Source organism: Hipposideros armiger, unplaced genomic scaffold, assembly GCF_001890085.2.
Source record: "Hipposideros armiger isolate ML-2016 unplaced genomic scaffold, ASM189008v1 scaffold_689, whole genome shotgun sequence".
Taxonomy (NCBI): domain Eukaryota; kingdom Metazoa; phylum Chordata; class Mammalia; order Chiroptera; family Hipposideridae; genus Hipposideros; species Hipposideros armiger.
In genome coordinates, this window is record NW_017732039.1 from 255,758 (window position 1) to 276,731 (window position 20,974).

Consider the following 20,974-nt stretch of genomic DNA (forward strand, 5'->3'; position numbering starts at 1 on the left):
GTCTTTTTTTCTTTTTACAATGATTCAATCACTGTGAAAATGTACATAACATACAGATCAGCATATACAACAATTTCATCTTCATATAATCAGCAACAGAGACTGCTTAATGAGACATACTGTACTTGCATCCCTCTAAATTTCCACCCTGGTTTGACAGGTAAACAGTAATAGTGTCATCAGGCTCATTCCCCTCACTAGAGGAGCGAAGGCAAAAGCCTCTTGCAACTAATACCTTAGCATTCAAATAGCACATGGAGGTATTTGTTGCTGAATTTCTAGCTTGAGCTAGTCTGGCTCTTGGTCATTAAAGTCTGTATCCTAGCCTTCCTCAGCTGAATGCCAGCCAGTGCCAGTAAAAATCTACTTAACCAGTGCTGTAGTAGTGTTAGCTGTTTTGTTTGCTAAGGTTGACAGCAACTTTCAGTTAGTAGCAAGGTCATCTTTAATTGCCAACACAGCTGGAGCAACAATCAGCATCATCAGTTTTCCCTAATGACCTACAGTGCTTTCCAATCAAGATCAGGTTTTTGTGGCTTGTTCTTTACCAAGAGCACCTCACAATATATCTTTCAGACAAGGTGGTTGATTTTGTTTTACAAAAGCAATATGAGTTCTATTTGAAATTAATTCATTTTTGAACAACAAGTGACCCACAGGCCAATCCAGCCTCACAAGAAAACGAAGAGAGCTGCAACAACTTCATTAGGACAATGTGTTTTGCTCCGGAATATTTCATTATCAATATAAAGCCACCCGGTCCCACCCCCACACATCCCCTTTGAATATTACTTTGTTACATACTTAAACTAAAGAACAACATCTCAATACACTTCAGTGTCAGCAGATACAATTTGACTCATGAAATGACATCCTTAAATGTAATTTTACCAAGAAGGCAAACACTAGGACTGTATACAATGGATTTCTTAAGCTCATTTATGCCAGTTTTTCAAAGTCAGGGTCTTATTATCCTGGGTAAAGAGCCAAGTGGACCAGACTTGTCAGGATGCTTTGGGGAATATTCAACATCAAAATGATCCCCACAAAGGAATTGGAATTCCAGTCAGAACGTCTATTATGTACAGTAATAATTGTTTTCCCACCCTGGATGCCCAGTCGAGCTATCCCCTATACCCCTGCCTCTCCCCAAACTGCCCTTTGTCCTTGCTGCTTCAAGAGGACCACTTTTGTTTTGCTTATTAATGATATGATAGAGCTATATGAAAAGTTCAACTGAATTCCCTTCATACAATCAGTTGTATGCTGAAGTAACACTACCAGGATGATACACTGGGTGGTTTCAGTTTTCAGTGTTCTAAGTTTTATTCCCTTTAACATGTCTGATTAGTGATCAGTGGGTCACCATGTCAATGAATTAGTTTAAATAAGCACCTTAGGTGCAATTAGCTCTATTGGGCAGGTTTATTCTGGAGCAGTGATAGTCAGTGTGGTCCCTGGACTAGTTGCATCAGCATTACCTGGGAATTTTTTAATGGGCAAAGACTCAGGCTCCACCTCAGATCTACTGAATCAGAAACTCTAAGTGTGGGGCCACCAACCTGTGCTTTAACAAGCCCTCAACCTTTAGTGGGCATCTGATCCACATGGATCCTTAGGCCCCACCTGCTTCAGTTGGTCTGGGTGAGGACTGAGAATTATTATTTCTAACAAGTTCCCAAGTGATGTTGTTACGGCTGGTCCAGGGACTACACTTTGAGAACCATCGCCCTCAGGTATTGTAGGATCCCTTGGCCCATTACCTATTTGGGCAATAAGGTGGGCCACACTTTACTGGCTTTAAGAGGATCAAAGGGATTATAAGTCTCATTCTGAACAGATTCCAATATTAGTCAATATAGAAAAGGGAAAAAAGATTCCACATAGCATGGCTCCCCTCTTCCTATTCCTGTATATGGTATATTGCCATATTTGAGAAAAAACAATCAATCAATGCACATTAATCCCTTTATATGTCATGAAGAAGTTTACTTGTCCAGTGACATGCCCAAAGCAGTTGTTAGTAAAGCAAGGCATGCCTCAACACCAACTTCTCTCCAAAAGGGACATCAGAATAAACGGAATAGGACTCCGTAGTATTTAGGAACTGAAATTGTTCCCCTGTATTTAAATGGGTAACATGTTTAAAGAGGGAAAAGGAAGAATAGTTGGCCTTCTGACCTTTGTGACTTTTCATCAGACATGTTGATAAGAAGGGGTGAAAAACATGAGCCAAAGGGAAATTTAGGATCCTTGCACACAATTCCTACTTTCAGGCACAGCCTGCCTATAAAACCAGCTTACAGAGTCCTCCTAGGATGCACTTGTGCTTCTGGGAGGATGTATACATCAGACAATTGTAGAGAAAAAAAAAAGACACTTTCTTAATGAGGGGAATTCTCAACATAATCAATAAAGGGCTTGGAAATCAAAAAAATCTCTGACTGCCCAATAAGAACAAAGTATTTTGGTACGGAAAAAGGATTGGTCTATAACTGGAAACTAAATTCTGAAAAAGAATGGAGAAAGAGCAAATGCAATGCCACTGCTACTCTAACCATTTAAACTTGGCTGGTAAGAGGCATGGTAGCCAGTGGCCACTCTGGCTCAACAGCCACATAACATTTAATGTTTCCACTTGCCACAGTCTTTTTCAATTCCTTCATTCCCACTGAGCATAGTAAGAAATACACCTGTACAAAAAGAGTCAAATTTGACTTGTGACCTTGAGGTGGTAGCTAACAACATAATATCAGGATGGTACAGGTGAGGAACAGTCAAAATTCTACAGGCAGCCATCATAACATAAAGTAAAAAAAAAAAAAAAGAATTTCAATGTGTTAATCAGATAGTCACTTGCAAACAGAAATACATACCTAATTCAAAATCTACTATTACAATGAAATGAATCAAAGGGGCAGGGGGAGAGTGTATGAGAGAGAATGAAATGAGCCAAAATGAAGATGTTATGGTCATTGATCTCTTAATTGTTTCAGTTTCAGAAGGAAATTTGCAGCCACACCAATATTTTGTATGAGGTAGTATTCAACACTAAATAAGAAATAAGGATGAATTTGTAGCTTCACTGTAGGTTCTTATTCAGAAATATTCTCCCCTATCTAACCCCATCCCCACTGCCTTACCCACCCCCCTCCCTTGAAGCACTCCCCCCATAAAAGAAAATATTCCTAGTAATGTATAAAGCCAGGAACTCAGGCAAATATAACTAAAACATTTAAAAGAGCTGACTTATCTACCTAAACTTAAGAAAATAAATTCTCTTTTGCACTCTAGTGTTCTAACCGCTAAGCCTTTTTTCTGGGTACTCTTGAATTTCAAAAAATGAAACAAATGAGAACAGAACAAACGAAACTTGTTTCTCTAGAAACAACTTTTTAAAGACCAAGGCAGAGCAAAGATGACATACTTGTTTATTTTTAAATAACAAACTCTTAGGCTGCAAGAATACTATGTTGGCTAGTGAATATTAATAGACAGTTAATAAATGAGGGAGTTGGAGCAATGTTAAACAAACAAAAACATGTGCGTAACAAACTTGTTAATAAAAAAGGTGTATTCCTAGCCTACAGCAAAGAGTTACCTAAATCTAAAGAATTTTTATTTTAATAGTTCCTGTTCACATTTTTTATTTTAAAAAAGTATTAGTCATAAAAAGACAAATTCAAGTGTCCAAGTGTCTCCATATAGAAGGCACGGTAATTGGATTAGTGATGCTGTTACCTGTTGCCTGTCTTCTTAAATGTATACTGTATACTGCTTACTCTATCCCGAATTATAATCCTGTGATACAGAGCAGCATGGAGTTCTCAATTCCAGCCCATGGTGTGCTTTGTAGTGTAATTTTAATCGTGATTGGGAAACACCGAATCAGGAAGTGTGTATCTAAAAAGATGCTAATTTAGATCTCAAAATAGATTCAGTCTTTTTGAGTTTTAGGTGATTGGAGGCAGGGAATTTCTAAGCCTGGAAACTGGTAACTTCAGGCGCAACTTTCCTGTTCAGGGCCTGAAAATTAGAAAAATTGATCTCATAAAACTTTCAGCACAATATTTCTGACAACTGCAAATTAGATAGCAGAATATCCAAAAATTACCTTCTGCAGTGATCTATCACAGACCTGGGCAGAAGACTGAAAGGCAGGCAAAATACTCTGCAAGGCGGTGAGCAACTCCATGAGTATCTTCTACGAGTGAGTATCCTCCAAGTACTCATCTGTATGTGTGGTGTTGCTCATTCACTTGCCATCTCAGTTGTTTGTACTTTGTTTTTGTCTGTAGTTTTATTTTTTTTAAGAAAAAAAAACACCAACCTCTAAAGCCTTTTGCCATCACCACACACATAGCAATTTGCAATATCAAATACAACAGTAGCACAGCTAGCAAAAGGGTTCTTAAAGCAGGGGTGTCCACAGCAAAGTAGCGGCATTGGAAAATACTCAAGCTTCAGAAACAACCTTTTGGGGGCTTGATTTCACATCACTGAATCAATGAATAGTACACAATAAATAACCATTAACTTGCCTACACTACAAAACAGTGGCAAGCTTGTTAAAGGTATCCAGAGCTTTTTTTTTTTTGCTTTTTAAATGTAATCCTCCACAAACAATGGTAATTTATATTATAATTTTGACATAGAAAAATATATCAATTCAAACACTTAATACATAATACTTTTCACAACTGAATTTGTCTCTGTTTCCCCAACATCAAGGCCCCATGAACAACTCAAGCCAAAGCTAATTTGCTCCAACTGAACACCCCTGCTGCCTGTTGAAACGAGAGGGATTGTCACAAAATGATAGTCATTTATAAACAATACATTTAGAGAAAGCTCTGAAATACAGCCACTCAAGAACCAACCATCGGTGAGCAATGAAAACCATCAGCTCCTGCTTTTTTGCTAGCCAGCATGGTTTCTCTCTCTTCTTCTCCGGGACTCGTTTACAGAACGATATCCTTCAGACGCTTCACGCCAGGAGATTCTTTGTCGCGGCCCTCCTTCAGAATGGGGTTGACCTCATGCATGACTTTCTCGCTGTCAGCTCCACGGGGCTCAGCCTCAGAGGGACGAGAAGGGCCACTGTTGACGTACTGCTCCAGATCGCGGGCCGCCGGCGCCAGGGCAATGGTGTAAGACACAGAAGGCTTGGTGGGCAAAGGGCTCTTGAGGTGCAGGGGGGAGGTGACAGGGCTGATAGCCTCACAGCCATTGCCTGCCTCCCGGATAGCGCCATTGACCTTGGGGCTGCAGATGGTCACATCGACAGTCCTCCTGCCTTTCAGGGTGGGCCTCTCCTCAGCCAGGTGGTCGCTGACATCTTTTCCAAAGGTTGCAAAAGTCCGCTTGGTGGGCCCGCAGTCGTCATAAGCCTCAACGTCAGCAGCTGTGGCTTCAATGGACAGCGTGATGATGTTCCTCACATGCTCAGGGGACTTGGAGCGGATGGGCATGGGGTTCCGGGGCATCCAGCACCTGTCAGAGTGGCCAAGAATCCGGCATTCTTCCCTGCAGTGAAATCCTTCACTCTGATCTGTTTGGAGAAAATAATATGTCAATTTCATCAGCTTTTTCCCAGGAATCACTGTTAATTCCCCAGTGTTCTGGTTTCTTAGGTAAACCACAGGCCCTTCTGGGAAATGGCACTTTTAGATAGTCCCTTATTGCCTTTTGGGACAAGTGTGAAGAATTAGATTTTTAAAAGGCTGTAGACCTCTCACTGTCTAATCCCCTCCATCATCATCATTATTATTATTATTATTATTATTATTATTATTATTATTATTACTGTTCCCACAGCTGACAAAACTGAAAACCTAAAGGGAAACATGTTATGATGAAAAATGTATTTTAAAAAAAGTTTATACTGAGTCTCAAGGTACTGAAAGGCAGCATTGTTATCAACAACTCCTGCTAAAAATGAACTGTGTTTGAAAGTGGTTCCAGCAGAAGATGAAATGGAAGCAGGGCAGGATATCCAACAGGCAGTATATCTGAGAACTCTTGGCCACATTTTTGAGCAACAGCACTGCCAAGCATGTTTCCACCCTACTTGTCAATGATATAGTGCTTAATTTTAGGTTGGTATTATGCTGTTTTTGAAAACCCAATCACATCACTTCTTTTGACCACCATTCCTAGGAGCCAATCTCCTCATTAAGCTGTTTATATGACTTGATTTCCCATCAGGAGGAATATACTGAGATCCCTTTCTTCCATCTGACCCATAAGCTTCAATTGGTCCTAAGCACACCCATAGGTTGAGCATCATTTAATTATACCCAACTAGCCATCCATCCTTATCTTCTTTAGCTGCTGTCTTTGTTAGGGTCATATTTCTTAAAGAAATCTTCCATGGATTACTTTAGCCCTATCATAAAAAATCTCAGCAGTTAGAGTTCATAATTATTGCCAAGAGATGGGTTTCTCTATTCATGTCAAGTTAATTTAACCTTAAGGTTTTAATTTGGTTCTCAGAGAGGCTTTCTACACAGACTTCACCAAAGCATGGACCCTGGGTTAACTTCTGCCGGTCCATTGGAAGAACTGTTAATCTCAATGTCTGGTTTTATAGCCCTAGTTTTCCAGATCTGTTTATATTTAAGTTATATTCTTGCAAGAGTTTGGCCTAATGAAAATTTTCATCACATTACACAATGCATCAAAATATGAGCAGCTTAAATATTGATAAAACACTTTGGGGCAGGATCAGAGGAGATGGGGAGACAAGGAGAGATTGCAAAGACAAAAAATGCATGCCCCCATCCAAAAGTTGGGAATGCTGTGACTGCTCTTTTGCAGGGGGAAGAAGTCTGCAATTTGGGATCTTGCCTGATATTAGTCTCTGTATAACACACCTTCCTTATACACTTGTATTTCCTTTTTGTTTGTTTGTTTCTTGATTGTTTTCGAAGAGGAAATGGCATAGCAAAGCAGCGCTACTCTGCCTCATTCATAAAAGGTTATTTGGGTAAAGGGAGAAGGCTCAAGAAACAATGGTTGAATTGGGTGTATATGTCATCATTTGGAGAAAAGGCATTGGAAGCAGCTAAATATCAAGGCCTAAGCCAGGCTGAGTCCAGAATTCAACACAGCTCTGGAAGTGGCCTTTGACCTAGTTTAAACTACTGAAAAAACAACCAAAGGTAAGATTTTTTTCCATGTACCTGGACACAATTTGCCAATTAATGTTTAAGATGGCCATTTTAAGCCCCATTTCAGTGCTGGACAATGCAACACTCAGAATTTTACAGTTGGAACCAAATAACAAACAAGCATTACCACCAGCAAGATAAGTGCCTCCCACATAGATAAGACAATGCTTCTGCAAATTCCAGCAGAGTTCCACCTCAGGGTTGCATGGCCCCTTCTACAAAATGAAGGGTTTGTCAAATCCTTTTCTCTGCCTCTTCCCTGCAAATTCTCAGTGTTGCCATCTATCTGATAGTTTATTATCATTCAAAATGCATATGTTCCTGGGAGGCAAAAAGTATGAAAGCAAGGGAAACATGTTGGGACATACTTGAGAAATACTTACTTTGTGTGGACCTAAACATTATGAGTGGGAGAGTCTACAACTGATCCACCCACAATCAGTTTCATCCAAATTTAGTGCTGGCCCCAGGAGGCCCCAGGAGGCTTCCAGTAGGATAGAATTCATACCTTCTGAGTTTCCCAAAAAGATATTTCTTCCTCTCTATCTTCTTTGAGGCCCATCTCATAACTTTCCAAGGAATAGTTTTAAAGAATTAGATTGAGTGCTTGTATGGGGGTTGAGAGTAAGGAGGTCGAAGTGAGGGAACACTACAATAATTAACTTGTGTTTCTACAAATCTGAGCAAGTGTCCCCTAGATGTAAGCAAAAGAAAATGTCCAGAGGGCTGTGTGATCCCTGTCATTTTTGTCCCTAATTTAGGACACAACGGCATAGAGGCCTTAGCCTTGGAGCCCTGGAAACACAGACATGTGACCAGCTCTGAAAAGGAAATCCCAGCTGACCTTCAGACTGTTATTATAGGCCCCTTGCTCACACTTCTAAAGCAGAACAGTGGTGAACTACAGTCTAATCGATTCTTCCCAATGGGCTCAACACAAACCTCTCATTTCTTTTACATTTTTAGTATCAAGTTGCTGTCTTCAAATTTGGAGATGCATGGTGCTTTTTTGTTTTCAACACAATTCAGTAGGAAAATGCCATCCATGTGTCTCCCTGAATCCAAGTACAGTGCTTCTTCCCTATAGTAGGCTGCTTCAAATCAACAGCAGGAGGAGACCTGGAGCCCCAGCACACACAGAGCGAGAGCAGAGACCCCAGTGGCAGACATCTCAAAGATCTTATGAATCTAGGAAGACCACAGCAGGGAATTCAGTCTTCTCAGAAACTTTTGTGCAAACAATACTTGCTTTCAGCTTACCTACTGCCTGAATGAATAAATCACTCTCTGGGAAGAGGGAAAAGTAAACTCACTCAGTGTCCCCCAGGAATGCAACCAGTCTAAGCCTATTCACCAATTTCATTTCATTAAGCCTACCTCCATCCTATACTTGTATGAGATAAAATAATATCAATTTTCTTATATTAATCACGTGAATTTACATGCATTGTTCTTACCTCATGCAACTAAAGTCTTGACTCTAAGAGACTTTTATTCACAATGGCTTAGATCTGATATCTTTATTTCCTTAAATCCTTACCAAGAGTAGTGACTTGCTGCTTATCATTTTTGTTATCAAACAACACTTGGTGACATGTGTGTCAATACAATTAAAACAAAATCTAACCTAGCTTTAGTGCTTACAGCCACACGAAATATGAAAAACAAAAACACATGGTGAATATAGATAGGCAGGAAGAATGTCTTCCCAGCCCAAGGTAACCTACATTCATAAATGTACAGCAGATGAATTGCCTTTTAAAAATCAAAACTTCAGTTTAGTAATAAAATTAAGTGTGTATTAAAAGTGAGAAAGTCACACAATATAAAGCCCCTTAAGAAGAGCAATGAAGACAGACCAGATGTAAAAAAGCAAAGAGACTACTTCTGGAATTGCACAGCACTGGTAGAGATTATGTGCCTGCCATCATATATCATGGCTGGGGATGAAGGTATGAGACTAGAGGGGAATCATTTTGTATAATCACAAATTAACTGTCAAGCTGCTGGCTCCAAGTGAAATAGAATTAAGCTAACCACTCACTAATTTCCTGCTAAGATTGCTCTTATGAGCCTTTGTGTGACTTTATAACTTGCTACATCTTTCTCTGAAAGTATTGATCTGAGCCTAGGCAAAGCAAAATGTAAGACTCTAAAATCCACACAAAGTTGTGGAAATTAAAACACATTACCATGTACAAATGAATTCAAATATCCAGATGACTAGGGGTGAGTGATGAATTTGCAAATTGGTCTTCCTTGCTTCTGAACTTGTCCCCAGGATTTTCAAAATAATATAAGATAATGAAATAAATGGAGTGAATAAGTTTGGAAGAGGGACGCAACCAATGATCTGCAACCAATGAGGCAGAAAAGGAAGGTTCGACTTCCAGTTCCTGAGAGCTAACGTAGTTAGCTACTTCTAAGTAGCAGCTGTTACATAATCTACAAGCAAGGGATGTGTAAATCAGAAAAGCTTCCTGAATTGTACTCATATACATGCACTTAGCTTAATCTGCATCACCCTATGAACAAAATAATCTATGACCAAAGCAGGGCCAATTTTTGTGAGATATAATGGAAGAGATTGTGGTAATGATTATGAAGAGATTCAGTGCTATTAAAGTTGGTCATGTGCACCTAATAAAAAAACCAAGCTGTCAAGAAGTATTCCCTCTTGACCTACCGAACTCATACTCATCTGAAGCAGACGTAACAAACTGCCTACCAAATATTCATACCCATTTTTAATATTTAGAAATAGATCCCGTTTCTGTTAGGACTGGCAATGTGCCAGCTAAAAAACTACATTTCCTAGCTTCCCTTGTAGATAGGGGTGTTTGGGGGTATGTAACTAAGTTTGGGCCAATGTTTTGGAGGTAGGATGTCAAAAAAACTCCTTAAAGGGGGGAAGCTGACTTAGCCAGAGACCCTTTTGTCCTTATTCCTTCCTGCTGTATCCTGTCTGGAATGGATACATAATGGCTGAAGCTACAGCATCCATCCTACTACCATGAGGCAACTCTGAGGATGGAAGCCATGTGCCTATGGATAGAATAGAAATATATAAGGACTTTGTGATATTAAAGATAGTGTAGACTCACCTCACTAAACTTGAGCTTCTTTTATATAAGAGGAAATATAAGCCTCTCTCTTATTTAAGTCACTAATTTATTTTCTTTAGTGGGAAGGGGGAGCTTTATTACCAGCAGTTGAACAGTATTCATAACTGACATTTTATCCCTGAAGTCTTACCTTAAATTTAACTTCCTCAGGGAATCCTTCCTTGATCCCTCAGACTAAAGCAGGTTCCATACCACCTCCTTTTACAGCACTCATAATGCTTGTAATTACTTGTTTAATAGCTATACTCAATGCTAGCTTGTAAACTTAACTGAGCAAAGATTATACCTGTTTTGCTCCCTCCCATTCTCACAGAACCTAGCAAAGGGTCCAAAACAGAGCAAGTACTAAATAAGTTTAATTGAATGAGAAAGGTACAAGAGTGACAGGAACAGAACAAAGAATCTTGGTCAACACACCAGATACTGTACCACTGATACAACTTCTAAAAGTGGAGATAGCTATTCAATTTAATAGAAACACTATGGAAACCTACAAAGAAAACTGTAACTTTGTCAGAGGCAATAAAGGAAATGTAGCACTTGAGAAACATTAAAGCCAAGTGTCATCTTAGCCTCTGAGTGGTTTCCCCCACACTATATGCAGATCTAAAAAAGATCTATTATGCTTTGATGTCCAGTTGAAAATATATTGGTCATGTGCCTTGAAATTTTCCATTCTATCAATAGCTAATGGGGCCTGTACTGTGATGAATTCATAAGCAGAAGTGTCTATTTTATGAAATTGATGTGTTGTTCAAATATCAAACATTGTTTCTTAGCATCAAATAAAATTGTTGTTCATTCCTATAAAATATAAGCCCAAAATGAGACCGATGGTGAGCCTTTTAGACCCACTGCAGATGCTGACTCTTTCTGGCAAAACAAATTAAAATACACATGGCAAAACTAATGCTTCAGTCAAATATTTCAGGGAATTACCAAAGGAAAGAATTAATCTGAAAAGAATTCTTAAAAGCATTTTAAGGCTTTCAAAGAGTCAGGAAATAAAGCACCCATCCTATGTCTGTAATTTGACAAGGCAAACAGAGCAGCAATGGGCTCAGTGGAAAGGGGAAGGAAGAGAGAGGGCAGGGAGCAGGAAACACTATCTAGGCATTAGACATTCCATCTTGGTTTTGATGTGATTGACATCTTAAGAACTTGGCTTCTTTGGGTGTTTAGATACTTCTTGAGCACCTAGCAAAAACTCAATAAGGGCTTAGAACTTGGAAAATGACCTCCCAGAGCCCTTCTGGGCTATAGTTCTGGGAAGACTTTATACTCACTTCCTAAAGGTCCCAAAGTTTGAACATGAAAAGATAGCACTCCATCTGAAAAATATTCAAGGTTGCCCAGTGAAAGCTGGGATGTTTCTAGGAACTCATGAACCAGTGACATCAAGCTATCCTTTAGCCACTCTAGTGTGAAAAGAATTACACTACAAACAGCTACTTGTCTCTCTGTGACTCCCTTTTTCTTTCTTTCAGCGTTTTCCACCATTTTGGCTCCTCCTTAATGCTTTCTTTTGTTCTCCTCTTCCCTTGCTCCTGCTTGTTAGCAGCCGTTTCTACAGCACTATGGCCTGACAGACAACAGGCAGAAGTGGTAGGATGCCAGAACTGTGACTGGCATTTGAAACATCTATATGGTAGTATTTGACAAACGTCAAAGATGAGCTATCAAAAAATCCGCCCTTATTGCATGGAGAGAAATTCCCCCAGTTTTCATTCATTGGGGTATAGGCATTAACAGTCCCTGTTAAAATAAGAGGATTTACTACTGAACCAATATCATCAGATTTTCCTTGGTCATATAGCAAAACCCTGGGTGAAGGAGACCCAAGATAGGAGAGTTTTGATGGAGTAAGAAAAGCTAGAAATCTCAGAAATAGAAAATATAATCCAAAAATTTATATGGAACCAAAAAAGACCATGAATAGCCATGGCAATCTTGAGAAATAAGAACAAAGTCGGGGGGAATCACGCTTCCAGACATTAGAACGTACTACAAGGCCACAGTAATCAAAACAATATGGTATTGGCATAAAACAGACATATAGATCAATGGAACAGAATAGAGAACCCAGAAGTAAATCCAGGCATATACGGGCAGTTAGTCTATGACAAGGGAAGCAAGAAGTTACACTGGAGTAAGGATAGCCTATTTAATAAATGGTGCTGGGAAAATTGGACTGATGCATGCAAAAAAATGAAACTGGACCACCTCCTTACGCCACTTACAAGAACAAACTCAAAATGGATTAAAGACTTAAATATAAGACCTGAGACCATAAAACTCATAGAAGAAGATATAGGGTCCAAATTTGCAGACATTACCCTGAGCAATATTTTTACTGATACATCCCCATGGGCTAGGGAAGTAAAAGAAAAAATGAACATATGGGATTACATCAAACTTAAAAGTTTTTTCACAACAAAAGAAACCATCAATAAAACAAAAAGGAAGCCTACTGAATGGGAGAAGATATTTGTTAACGATATATCTGACAAAGGATTAATATCCCAAATATATAAAATGCTCATGCAACTCAACACCAAAAAAACAAACACCCCAATTAAAAAATGGGCAGAGGATATGGAGAGACATTTCTCCAAAGAGGACATACAGATGGCCAACAGGCATATGAAAAAATGTTCAACATCACTTAGCATTAGGGAAATGCAAATTAAAACCACAATGAGATACCACCTCACCCCAGTCAGAATGGCTATCATCAATAAATCAACAAACAACAAATGCTGGCGAGGCTGTGGGGAAAAGGGAACCCTGGTGCACTGCTGGTGGGACTGCAGACTCGTGCAGCCATTATGGAAATCAGTATGGAGGTACCTCAAAAATCTGAAAATGGAACTACCTTATGACCCAGCAATCCCACTCTTAGGTAGTTATCCAAAAAATCCCAAGACATTATTCCGAAAAAATATATGTGCCCCTATGTTCATTGTGGCGTTATTCACAATAGCTAAGACTTGGAAACAACCAAAATGCCCATCGGTAGATGACTGAATTAAGAAACTTTGGTACATTTACACAATGGAGTATTATTCAGCTGTAAAGAAGAAGGAAATAGTACCCTTTGCAACAATATGGATGGAACTAGAGAACATTATGCTAAGTGAAATAAGTCAGTCAGAGAAAGACAAATATCATATGATCTCACTTATACGTGGATTCTAAGGAACTGAATGGATGGGAGAAGTGGATGGAGATAGTCTCAGAGACACAGAGGAAGAACTGAGGGTTGTTAGTTGGGAGGGGGTGGGGATGAAGGAGAAGGGGAAGGGATGAGACAATACAATATGGTAATTACAATATGGCCTCAGGAATAGGAAAAGTCAGTCTGAGGAATATAATCAATAATGTTGTAAATATTTCTCAGAGGGCCAGATGGACCACCGCACTGTATTTCTGAAACTGATGTTGTATAAGATTGTGTGTCAACTATAATTATATATACATTTAGTCTCGGGACATGGAATAGAGAGTGGGAACGGAATCAATGGAATTGTAATAGATAAGCATGATATCGGGGGTGGGAGGGCGATACATGGGGGGAGGGGGGTTGTTACTCTGTGAGGGTGAAAAGGATAACTATTGCATTGTTCTGTACACCTGAAACTAACAATTAAAAAAAAGAAGAAAAAAAAGAAAAGCTAGAAATGTCTGGAGGTGAAGAGACCTCAGGAAAGGCAAGGTGGGGGAGTGTGGGAACAAAGTTCCTGAGACTGGCAAAGGGATATTGCCAAAAGAGAGAAGACAGGCAGAGAGAAAAGCCAGCTCTGATTAGCATACGTTGGCATTTTTGGGATAGTTAAACAGTAAGAATTCTGTAAAGTTCAGCTTTAGCTTGAGAGGATAGCTGAAAAGACCAATGAACCCCAACCTTGTGCTAGACCATTTGATTGGCATCGGTAAGCCAGTGCCACCCAATATTTGGCCTCTGTGATGCCAAATGGCACATCGGCCCCTCCCCTCATTCACAGTCTATGCACCTGAAATACACTCACTCCCAGTATAACATGAAAATAGATTAAAAAGATGCCTCTTTTAGAATTCAAAGTAATTGTATTATCTTCAGTGGAATCTTCAGTGCTGAGATGGTCAAAGAGACAAAGTTAAAACATATTGAAGTATAAGTGCTTGAGAATTTAATATTTATGGTAGATGATAGTGTGGTATGTACAGCCATACAATCTAAGTTGCAATCTGTGCAATCACAATAGTTCCTGGAGTTTTCATTTTTGTACTTGGGTTCAATTCAATTCAATCCATAAAGAAGAGATTTCAAGATGTGTATAAGTATAAATCATTTGTGCTGATGCATTGGGAGCAAGGAAATGAAGCAGAAAGTTGCTTGGAAAATTGAGACTAAGAAATAAGAGGTGCTGACAGTGACTGAGATAAGCAGAGATTGACTAGACTAGAATCTTTGTATTTTGGCTTCTAAGGTAGAGAAAATTATCTGACAAAGTGCTGGACTTCATCTAGGTGCTGAGAAGCCATTTGAAAAAAACATCTTTACAAGCAAAATATGAGGTGTCACAAAAGGCCACTGAACTATTCTCCAAAAGGAGGAACACTGAGATACTGAAGCTCTGAGCAAAGTGGGACCATGTTTGAAAGTTCATTCTAAGATGTTCACAGAATTAAGTCCTTTAGCCTATATCCACTGGACACCTACAACACCTATTCACTTCTGTGAAGAGTTCAAACCCGTTGTTTGACTTTGTGTGGATTAAAAACAGCCAGACCATTTCACACATTCTACAGGTAGTTATGCTGCTGGGAAGACAGAGCCTTCAGGTGATGCTTACAAGTAGCGCTGAACCTAAAGTTATTGCCAGCTTGGTTTCACTCCTCCCTGGGAAATAAGAAAATTGCTAACACATCATTAACTTGAGAAAAAGCCACTTTTATGCTGGTCATGAGCTTCTGGGTCTTGCACAGAATATATAATAAGGATGGCACAAATACGGCTAGTACAGAGAGCAAGAGGGACAGGGCATGCTAGCCAGGAGAAAAATCTTCCCGTTTTCAATGAAAATTTAATGTTGGAGGAAAAGGCACCAAGCAGCTGGTGTTCCTCTTAATAGAAACTGACACTTCCTTCAGTGAAGTCCCAGGACATTCAGTTTTGCAGAACAGGCATCGATATACACGAGTCAATGAAAAATGATGCAACTGTAACTTCTAAATTCTTTAGATTCTTAACTGGCAAAATATTCCTGTTACTGGGTGGGGAAGCTAAGAAACAACATTAGTAATTCTCCAATCACTTTTTTCACATTTGGAAAATAAGTGCTCAGTAAACCAATCACTGTCTCTTGCAATGATTCAAAAAGATAGTGTGTGCCATGTCATCAGCTAGGAAGGAATCACTAGAAATAGTCACTGGAAGCCAATAGGAGTGTCAGAAGGATTACTATCTATTAACTACCTAGTTTGGACCATTTGCTACCAAAAAACCCTCATAGAAAAATCTAGCATTATCTTGATGTTTCAGTGTAACTCTAGCAACCATATGGAATACTGTAATTTTGATGACACTGCTTCTGGGTATAGCAAACAGCACAGTCATTAAAAAATTTTCATTTCAAATATCTTCCTGGAAGCTAATAAATTTTACAGCAGTTTCAATCCTTCCTCATTGCAACAAAGAAAAGCTTAGTTCCAGACAAATTAAAAGTAAATTGATTGCCTTAGGGAAATCTATTCAAATATCACTTTTCTATGTTAGAAATCTTTTTTTCCTAAAATGAGAGAGAGAGAGAGAGAGAGAGAGAGAGAGAGAGAGAGAGAGAGAGTAATGAATCTTGGATGGAATGAGGTGGATGATGGAGATAAAGAGTGTGAAAGGGATAGAAGCCAGTATGCTAGTATACGAAAAAGACAAGCAATAGCAACATGGAGAGTGAGAGACAGCCAAAATCATTCATTAAATACTTGTTTGCAAAACCAGGTAGAAATCAACTTAAAATGAAATGCAAATGTGTCACTGGGGTGCAGGCCTAACATTTGTGCTGGAATTTATGAATAATAACTATGAATAATGAATACCAAAACTGAAGGGATCAAACACCACATTCTGTGTTTACTTGTCATTATCCATCTTTCATGGACAATGCTCACTTTTAGTCTTTTGGTTTTTTTCCTTAGAATTATTTAGAATTATTCTTTTTCCAGTTGTGCACTTAATCATACTAGTAGGAGAAAGAAAGCTGTTTATTTTTCAGGGTGTTGCCTCAAAAGCAATTAGACAAATTCAAAAGTGAGGCCAATTAATCTATTCTTTGAGGGAGCTTGATAATTTGCAGGCACCCTGCCCTTGTCCCACTGCTCTTATTAGATTTGCAAAGTCCTTTATACCTCTAGCACATAGTGATTCAAGTATGACCCACTGGCCTTGTCCAACCCTTCTTTGAAAGAAAGAATGGCTGTTCTATCTGAAGCATCAAGGAAGTCTTAGAATCTCTCTGGGCCACAGCTATGAGGGCTTTTTCTGAGTTGGCTCAAACTCTGAACATAAGAGTAGGAGGAGGCTTTTGGGTTGAAATGACCTGAGTTAAGACACTCTGACACAGCTCTAGAAAAGTCTATGTAAGAGGATGCATAGTACGCCTAGATTATGGCTACAAAAAAAAATTCACAGACACACCCACATATGCATGAGCACACACATATACAACACACACACACACAAACACACACACACACACACACACACTCTCACTCACCACCACCATCACCAGTCCTTATTATCATGAATCCTTATTTCCATTCACAAGTTAAAACAGTGGAGCATTGTATGTCCATTAAATCTCAATAAAGCTGGAAAAATTCAATGGAACAAATCAAAAGATTACTAAAAAGCAGTCTGATAAATTTAAATGCTCTGTCCATTTAGTACAGATCATGTATCTTTACACCCTTGGAATAATCAGTTTTTCCAAAACATTGCATCTCCTAAACTCCAATTTTATTGCATTTGCCCCTTGTTGGTTAAAATGTCAATCTTTCATGACTGGATCTGTGAAACATGGGGCTAATGAAGGAATGCCATGCAGTGTTTGGAGAAGCCCTGAGGAGTCGAGTTCTATGTTCAGCAAACAAAACAGCACTAGGAGTAGGGAATTTGAAGCTTCATTCAAGCCTGCATGATTTCTATTCTCTGAGATTCCAGTTTGGCAGTTACAGAGAGGGAGAGTGCAGACTTGTTTAATACACAATGTTGAACTCTAGCATAAAATATTCTAAGAGTAAATTGAAATTATTAATTAAAGAAAAGGCCTTCTTAGGCCCTTGAGCTTTCTTATCCCCTTAATTCCACTTAGCAATCTTTTTTTATTTGCTTCTATCAGTTAGTGAACAGCAAATAGCCTAGCTTGTTATTAAAACTGCAGATAAAATAATCAGCTTTGGCAAAATGCAAACAGCACCTAGATGAAGAGCTAAAGATCATCATCTGATCATATATAAAGACATGGCACAACTCCTTCATCTATCCTAATGGTCCTGGATTGGGGACAGGGGGTAAAAAAAAAGGTTGCAAAGGAGAAAAGGGCGGAGCAGATGCAGAATTATATTTTAAAACCTCTTGCTGGCGTTCAAAGAGCTCTCTGCTGTTATTAATCACACACCACACACACACACACACACACACACACACACACACACACACACACCACAGAATTGTAATGCTGACATAGCTTCCTGGATAAGATGCTTATAGGACAGTAACAAATGAAGACATTGACAAATGGTTTTATTCTCCTGGGGAATCTCTGTCCCCCTTCTTCCAGAGTTTATGCAAACTGAAAAATTTATATGTTTTGCACCCTGTTATCCATTCCAATATGGGAGGTCAGCGATATTTCAACAAAAAAACCACTCATGAGTAATGATTTTACGGAGACAAGAGTGGGAAAATGAACTGTTTGAAATGAGTCTAATTCCTTGTGTGACGGCTAAGAAAAAGAAACATCTGAACACAGTGCTTGAGAAGCATTTTTGCACTGTTCAACAGACTGAAAATAATAGCCTTTTTTCTGGTCTGCATTACCGTTAATAACAGCCTTCCCTTCTGGTCATCTGTGTTTACAGAGGGAATAAAGATTGATACAAGAGCTCGCCTTTCTTTTGTACCACCCAACTAGACACAGACTGTCCAGATGATTTTTTTTAGCACAAGCCAACTTTTATTGTAAAAAGTAAAAATAATCAGAGTACCTAATGTTTCAGAAATTACCTGGGAACTGTGAGGAAGCCAGCTCACACCTCACCTTTAAGGAAGCTCTTGAACTCTCCTGGGAGGAAATCTTCTATCTGTTCTATTTGCTTTCTCCTGACCACACCCTGAAGATTACCGGGGGCAGTGGAATAGTAGATTGATTATGCACTAGACAGAATAATTCACCAACTGCAGCTTGTCAGCTCCACCAGTGCATTTACGATGGAATTGCCTTTACAAAATTTCAACATATTCACATGCATTGCATAAAGGAAGGTTCCCCTGGAGTTCAATGGACCTTTTGTTCCCACCAATAAATAATAAGTGCCCTCATGAATTACTTCTCATTCCTCTTTTCTCATTTCATCTCCCTGTCTCCATTCCATAGTATTCAACTCATCTCTTCCATGCCCAAAATATCCTTTTGCTTTTCCATTCTGTTCAGATTTTGACTCTCTTCCTTCAGCTTTGTAGCCTTTCCTTATCACATCAAATATTTTTGCCTAGAAATGCATACCTCCAGGGAAGCTGCAGGGAAGCAGTCAGAAACAAGAGCAATGGCCAAGTCTCTGACAGAAAATCCACCAATAAAGAAAAGGCGTGCTCTCTGGGACATTTCCTCCTTCCCACTCAGGAACCTTCAGTGTAAGTCTGATGGTTCTGTGGGGGCCCCTCCAAATATTAGAAACAGCTGTGTCTGGAATTTCCTTAGTAGGGTGTGTTTGCAGCACCCCTTATAAGAAATATTTGAGGCAAGAAATATTAACTGTACAACTACAAACATAGTCTGCACACCCTGTAAAAAAACCCACATTTCCCTATTAGGAGAGTGAATGGTTAACATTTATTGTAAAACAAAATTTAAAAACTTACAATTCCCTCAAATTCCAAAAAATGTTGCCATGAATTTTATGTCTGCCAAAAAAAAAATCAACAGGGCATTCAGTAAACTACTCAACTATTTGCTCATTGGAAACTCAGTCTAATGTAACACTGGTCCTCTCCTGTCCTGCACGTTAACATCATTGGGCCATCAGCCAAAGCCTAGAGAAGTAAGCTTCATCTTGGTGAATTGGAATCTCTAGTGTCAGATACAGTCAGCCTGACTAATGGGAACTACAGCTTGCCAACATCTACAGCCTCCCTGTCTGTTCCACCCATCAAATATACTTAGAAGTCCTGTGGCACAAGCCCAGCAGTCTATAGATACCAATTGACTATCAATAGCTTAAGTGTAAGTGATTGTAGATAAAGTGCAAGCCAAATGTGTTTCCTTTTTAGTTGCAGGAATACCAATGTTATTATGGCACCCATAACGCTCGTACCTAATGATTCAGATGAACATCCAGGAGCTAAGTGTTATGGGATGTTGTTCACATGCTACAATTACAGAGTTCGCCATAGCACTAATAGGCATCCCAGTCTCCATTTGTAGGGGTACCACATGGACAGGATTGACCCCCATCTCAGTTAAATATGATGAAGGGTGTAGGGGTTCCCATATGTCCTGATGCTAGCCTGGAGGCCTGTTTCTGCCTCTTCAGACTCCCAGAGATAGTGAACAAAGGAATGCGTGTGTACACAGCATAGCCTAGAACTCTCTATTTCCCTGACATCCCAATATTACGTAAAGTGCTAATTTATTGAATTTTTCTTCCCTTTCTATTCTTGAACACGTCCCATATGATTCAAACTCAGTGCTCTACCAAGCTCATTTGTCCTCTCAAACCAGAGGCTTCCCATCCTATAAAAAATATTCTGTCTCAGAGACACTGCTTTGAAGTGAGCTGCTCAATAAAATCGTTTTTTAAATAGCCAGTTGTATCAGGAGTCAATATTACTGACTGGGTTATCCCTAAACACAACAGCATCCCTGTGCATTGAAAAGATAATGCTTTATTTTCTTCTTGGATCAGGACCATGTCCTGACATTCACATCCAATGCAAAGCCAACTGCCTTTGTGTTAACTGTCACTGACGCTCCTCCAAATACAATCTGGAGAATGAATCCAAGGCATAGAAGCCTGTTATCTTATCAGAAAGCCCACACTTGGAACTTAAATATGCATGCTCATGTCCTCTTTAAAGGGACAGAACAGTTATTAGATCTCATGCTCTACTGAACTGAAGAGAGTCAACGTAGAACATAATCATGGGTAGAGGGTGGGGATGGAGAAATTGAATGGTCTGTAATATCTGTATTTGTTATGGAGAAACCATGCTTCCTTCAACAATAATTGTGCACATACATTAAAAGTATTTAGTATTATAGGGCCGGCCGAGTGGCGCGATGGTTAAGAACTTGCTTGGGATGCCAGAGGGCCCCGGTTCGGATCCCACATAGGAGGGCCAGTGACACTGCCCTCCACAGCTAAGATGCTGAACAACAGCTCAACCTGGAGCTGGGCTGCCATGAGTCGCCGGCGGCG

General features: G+C 39.4%; 1 protein-coding gene across 4 annotated transcripts in view; it reads right to left on the bottom strand.

The window, feature by feature from the left end:
* Positions 1 to 3,177: 3,177 nt before the first annotated feature.
* Positions 3,178 to 20,974, bottom strand: part of PCDH19 (protocadherin 19) — a 106,748-nt gene continuing 88,951 nt past the window's right edge. For all 4 annotated transcript variants that reach the window (XM_019626771.1, XM_019626773.1, XM_019626772.1 and 1 more), the window contains one exon: positions 3,178 to 5,551. In XM_019626771.1, the coding sequence (XP_019482316.1) occupies positions 4,962 to 5,551 (590 nt within the window). In that variant the 3' untranslated portion in view covers positions 3,178 to 4,961. The remainder of the gene's footprint in view (positions 5,552 to 20,974) is intronic.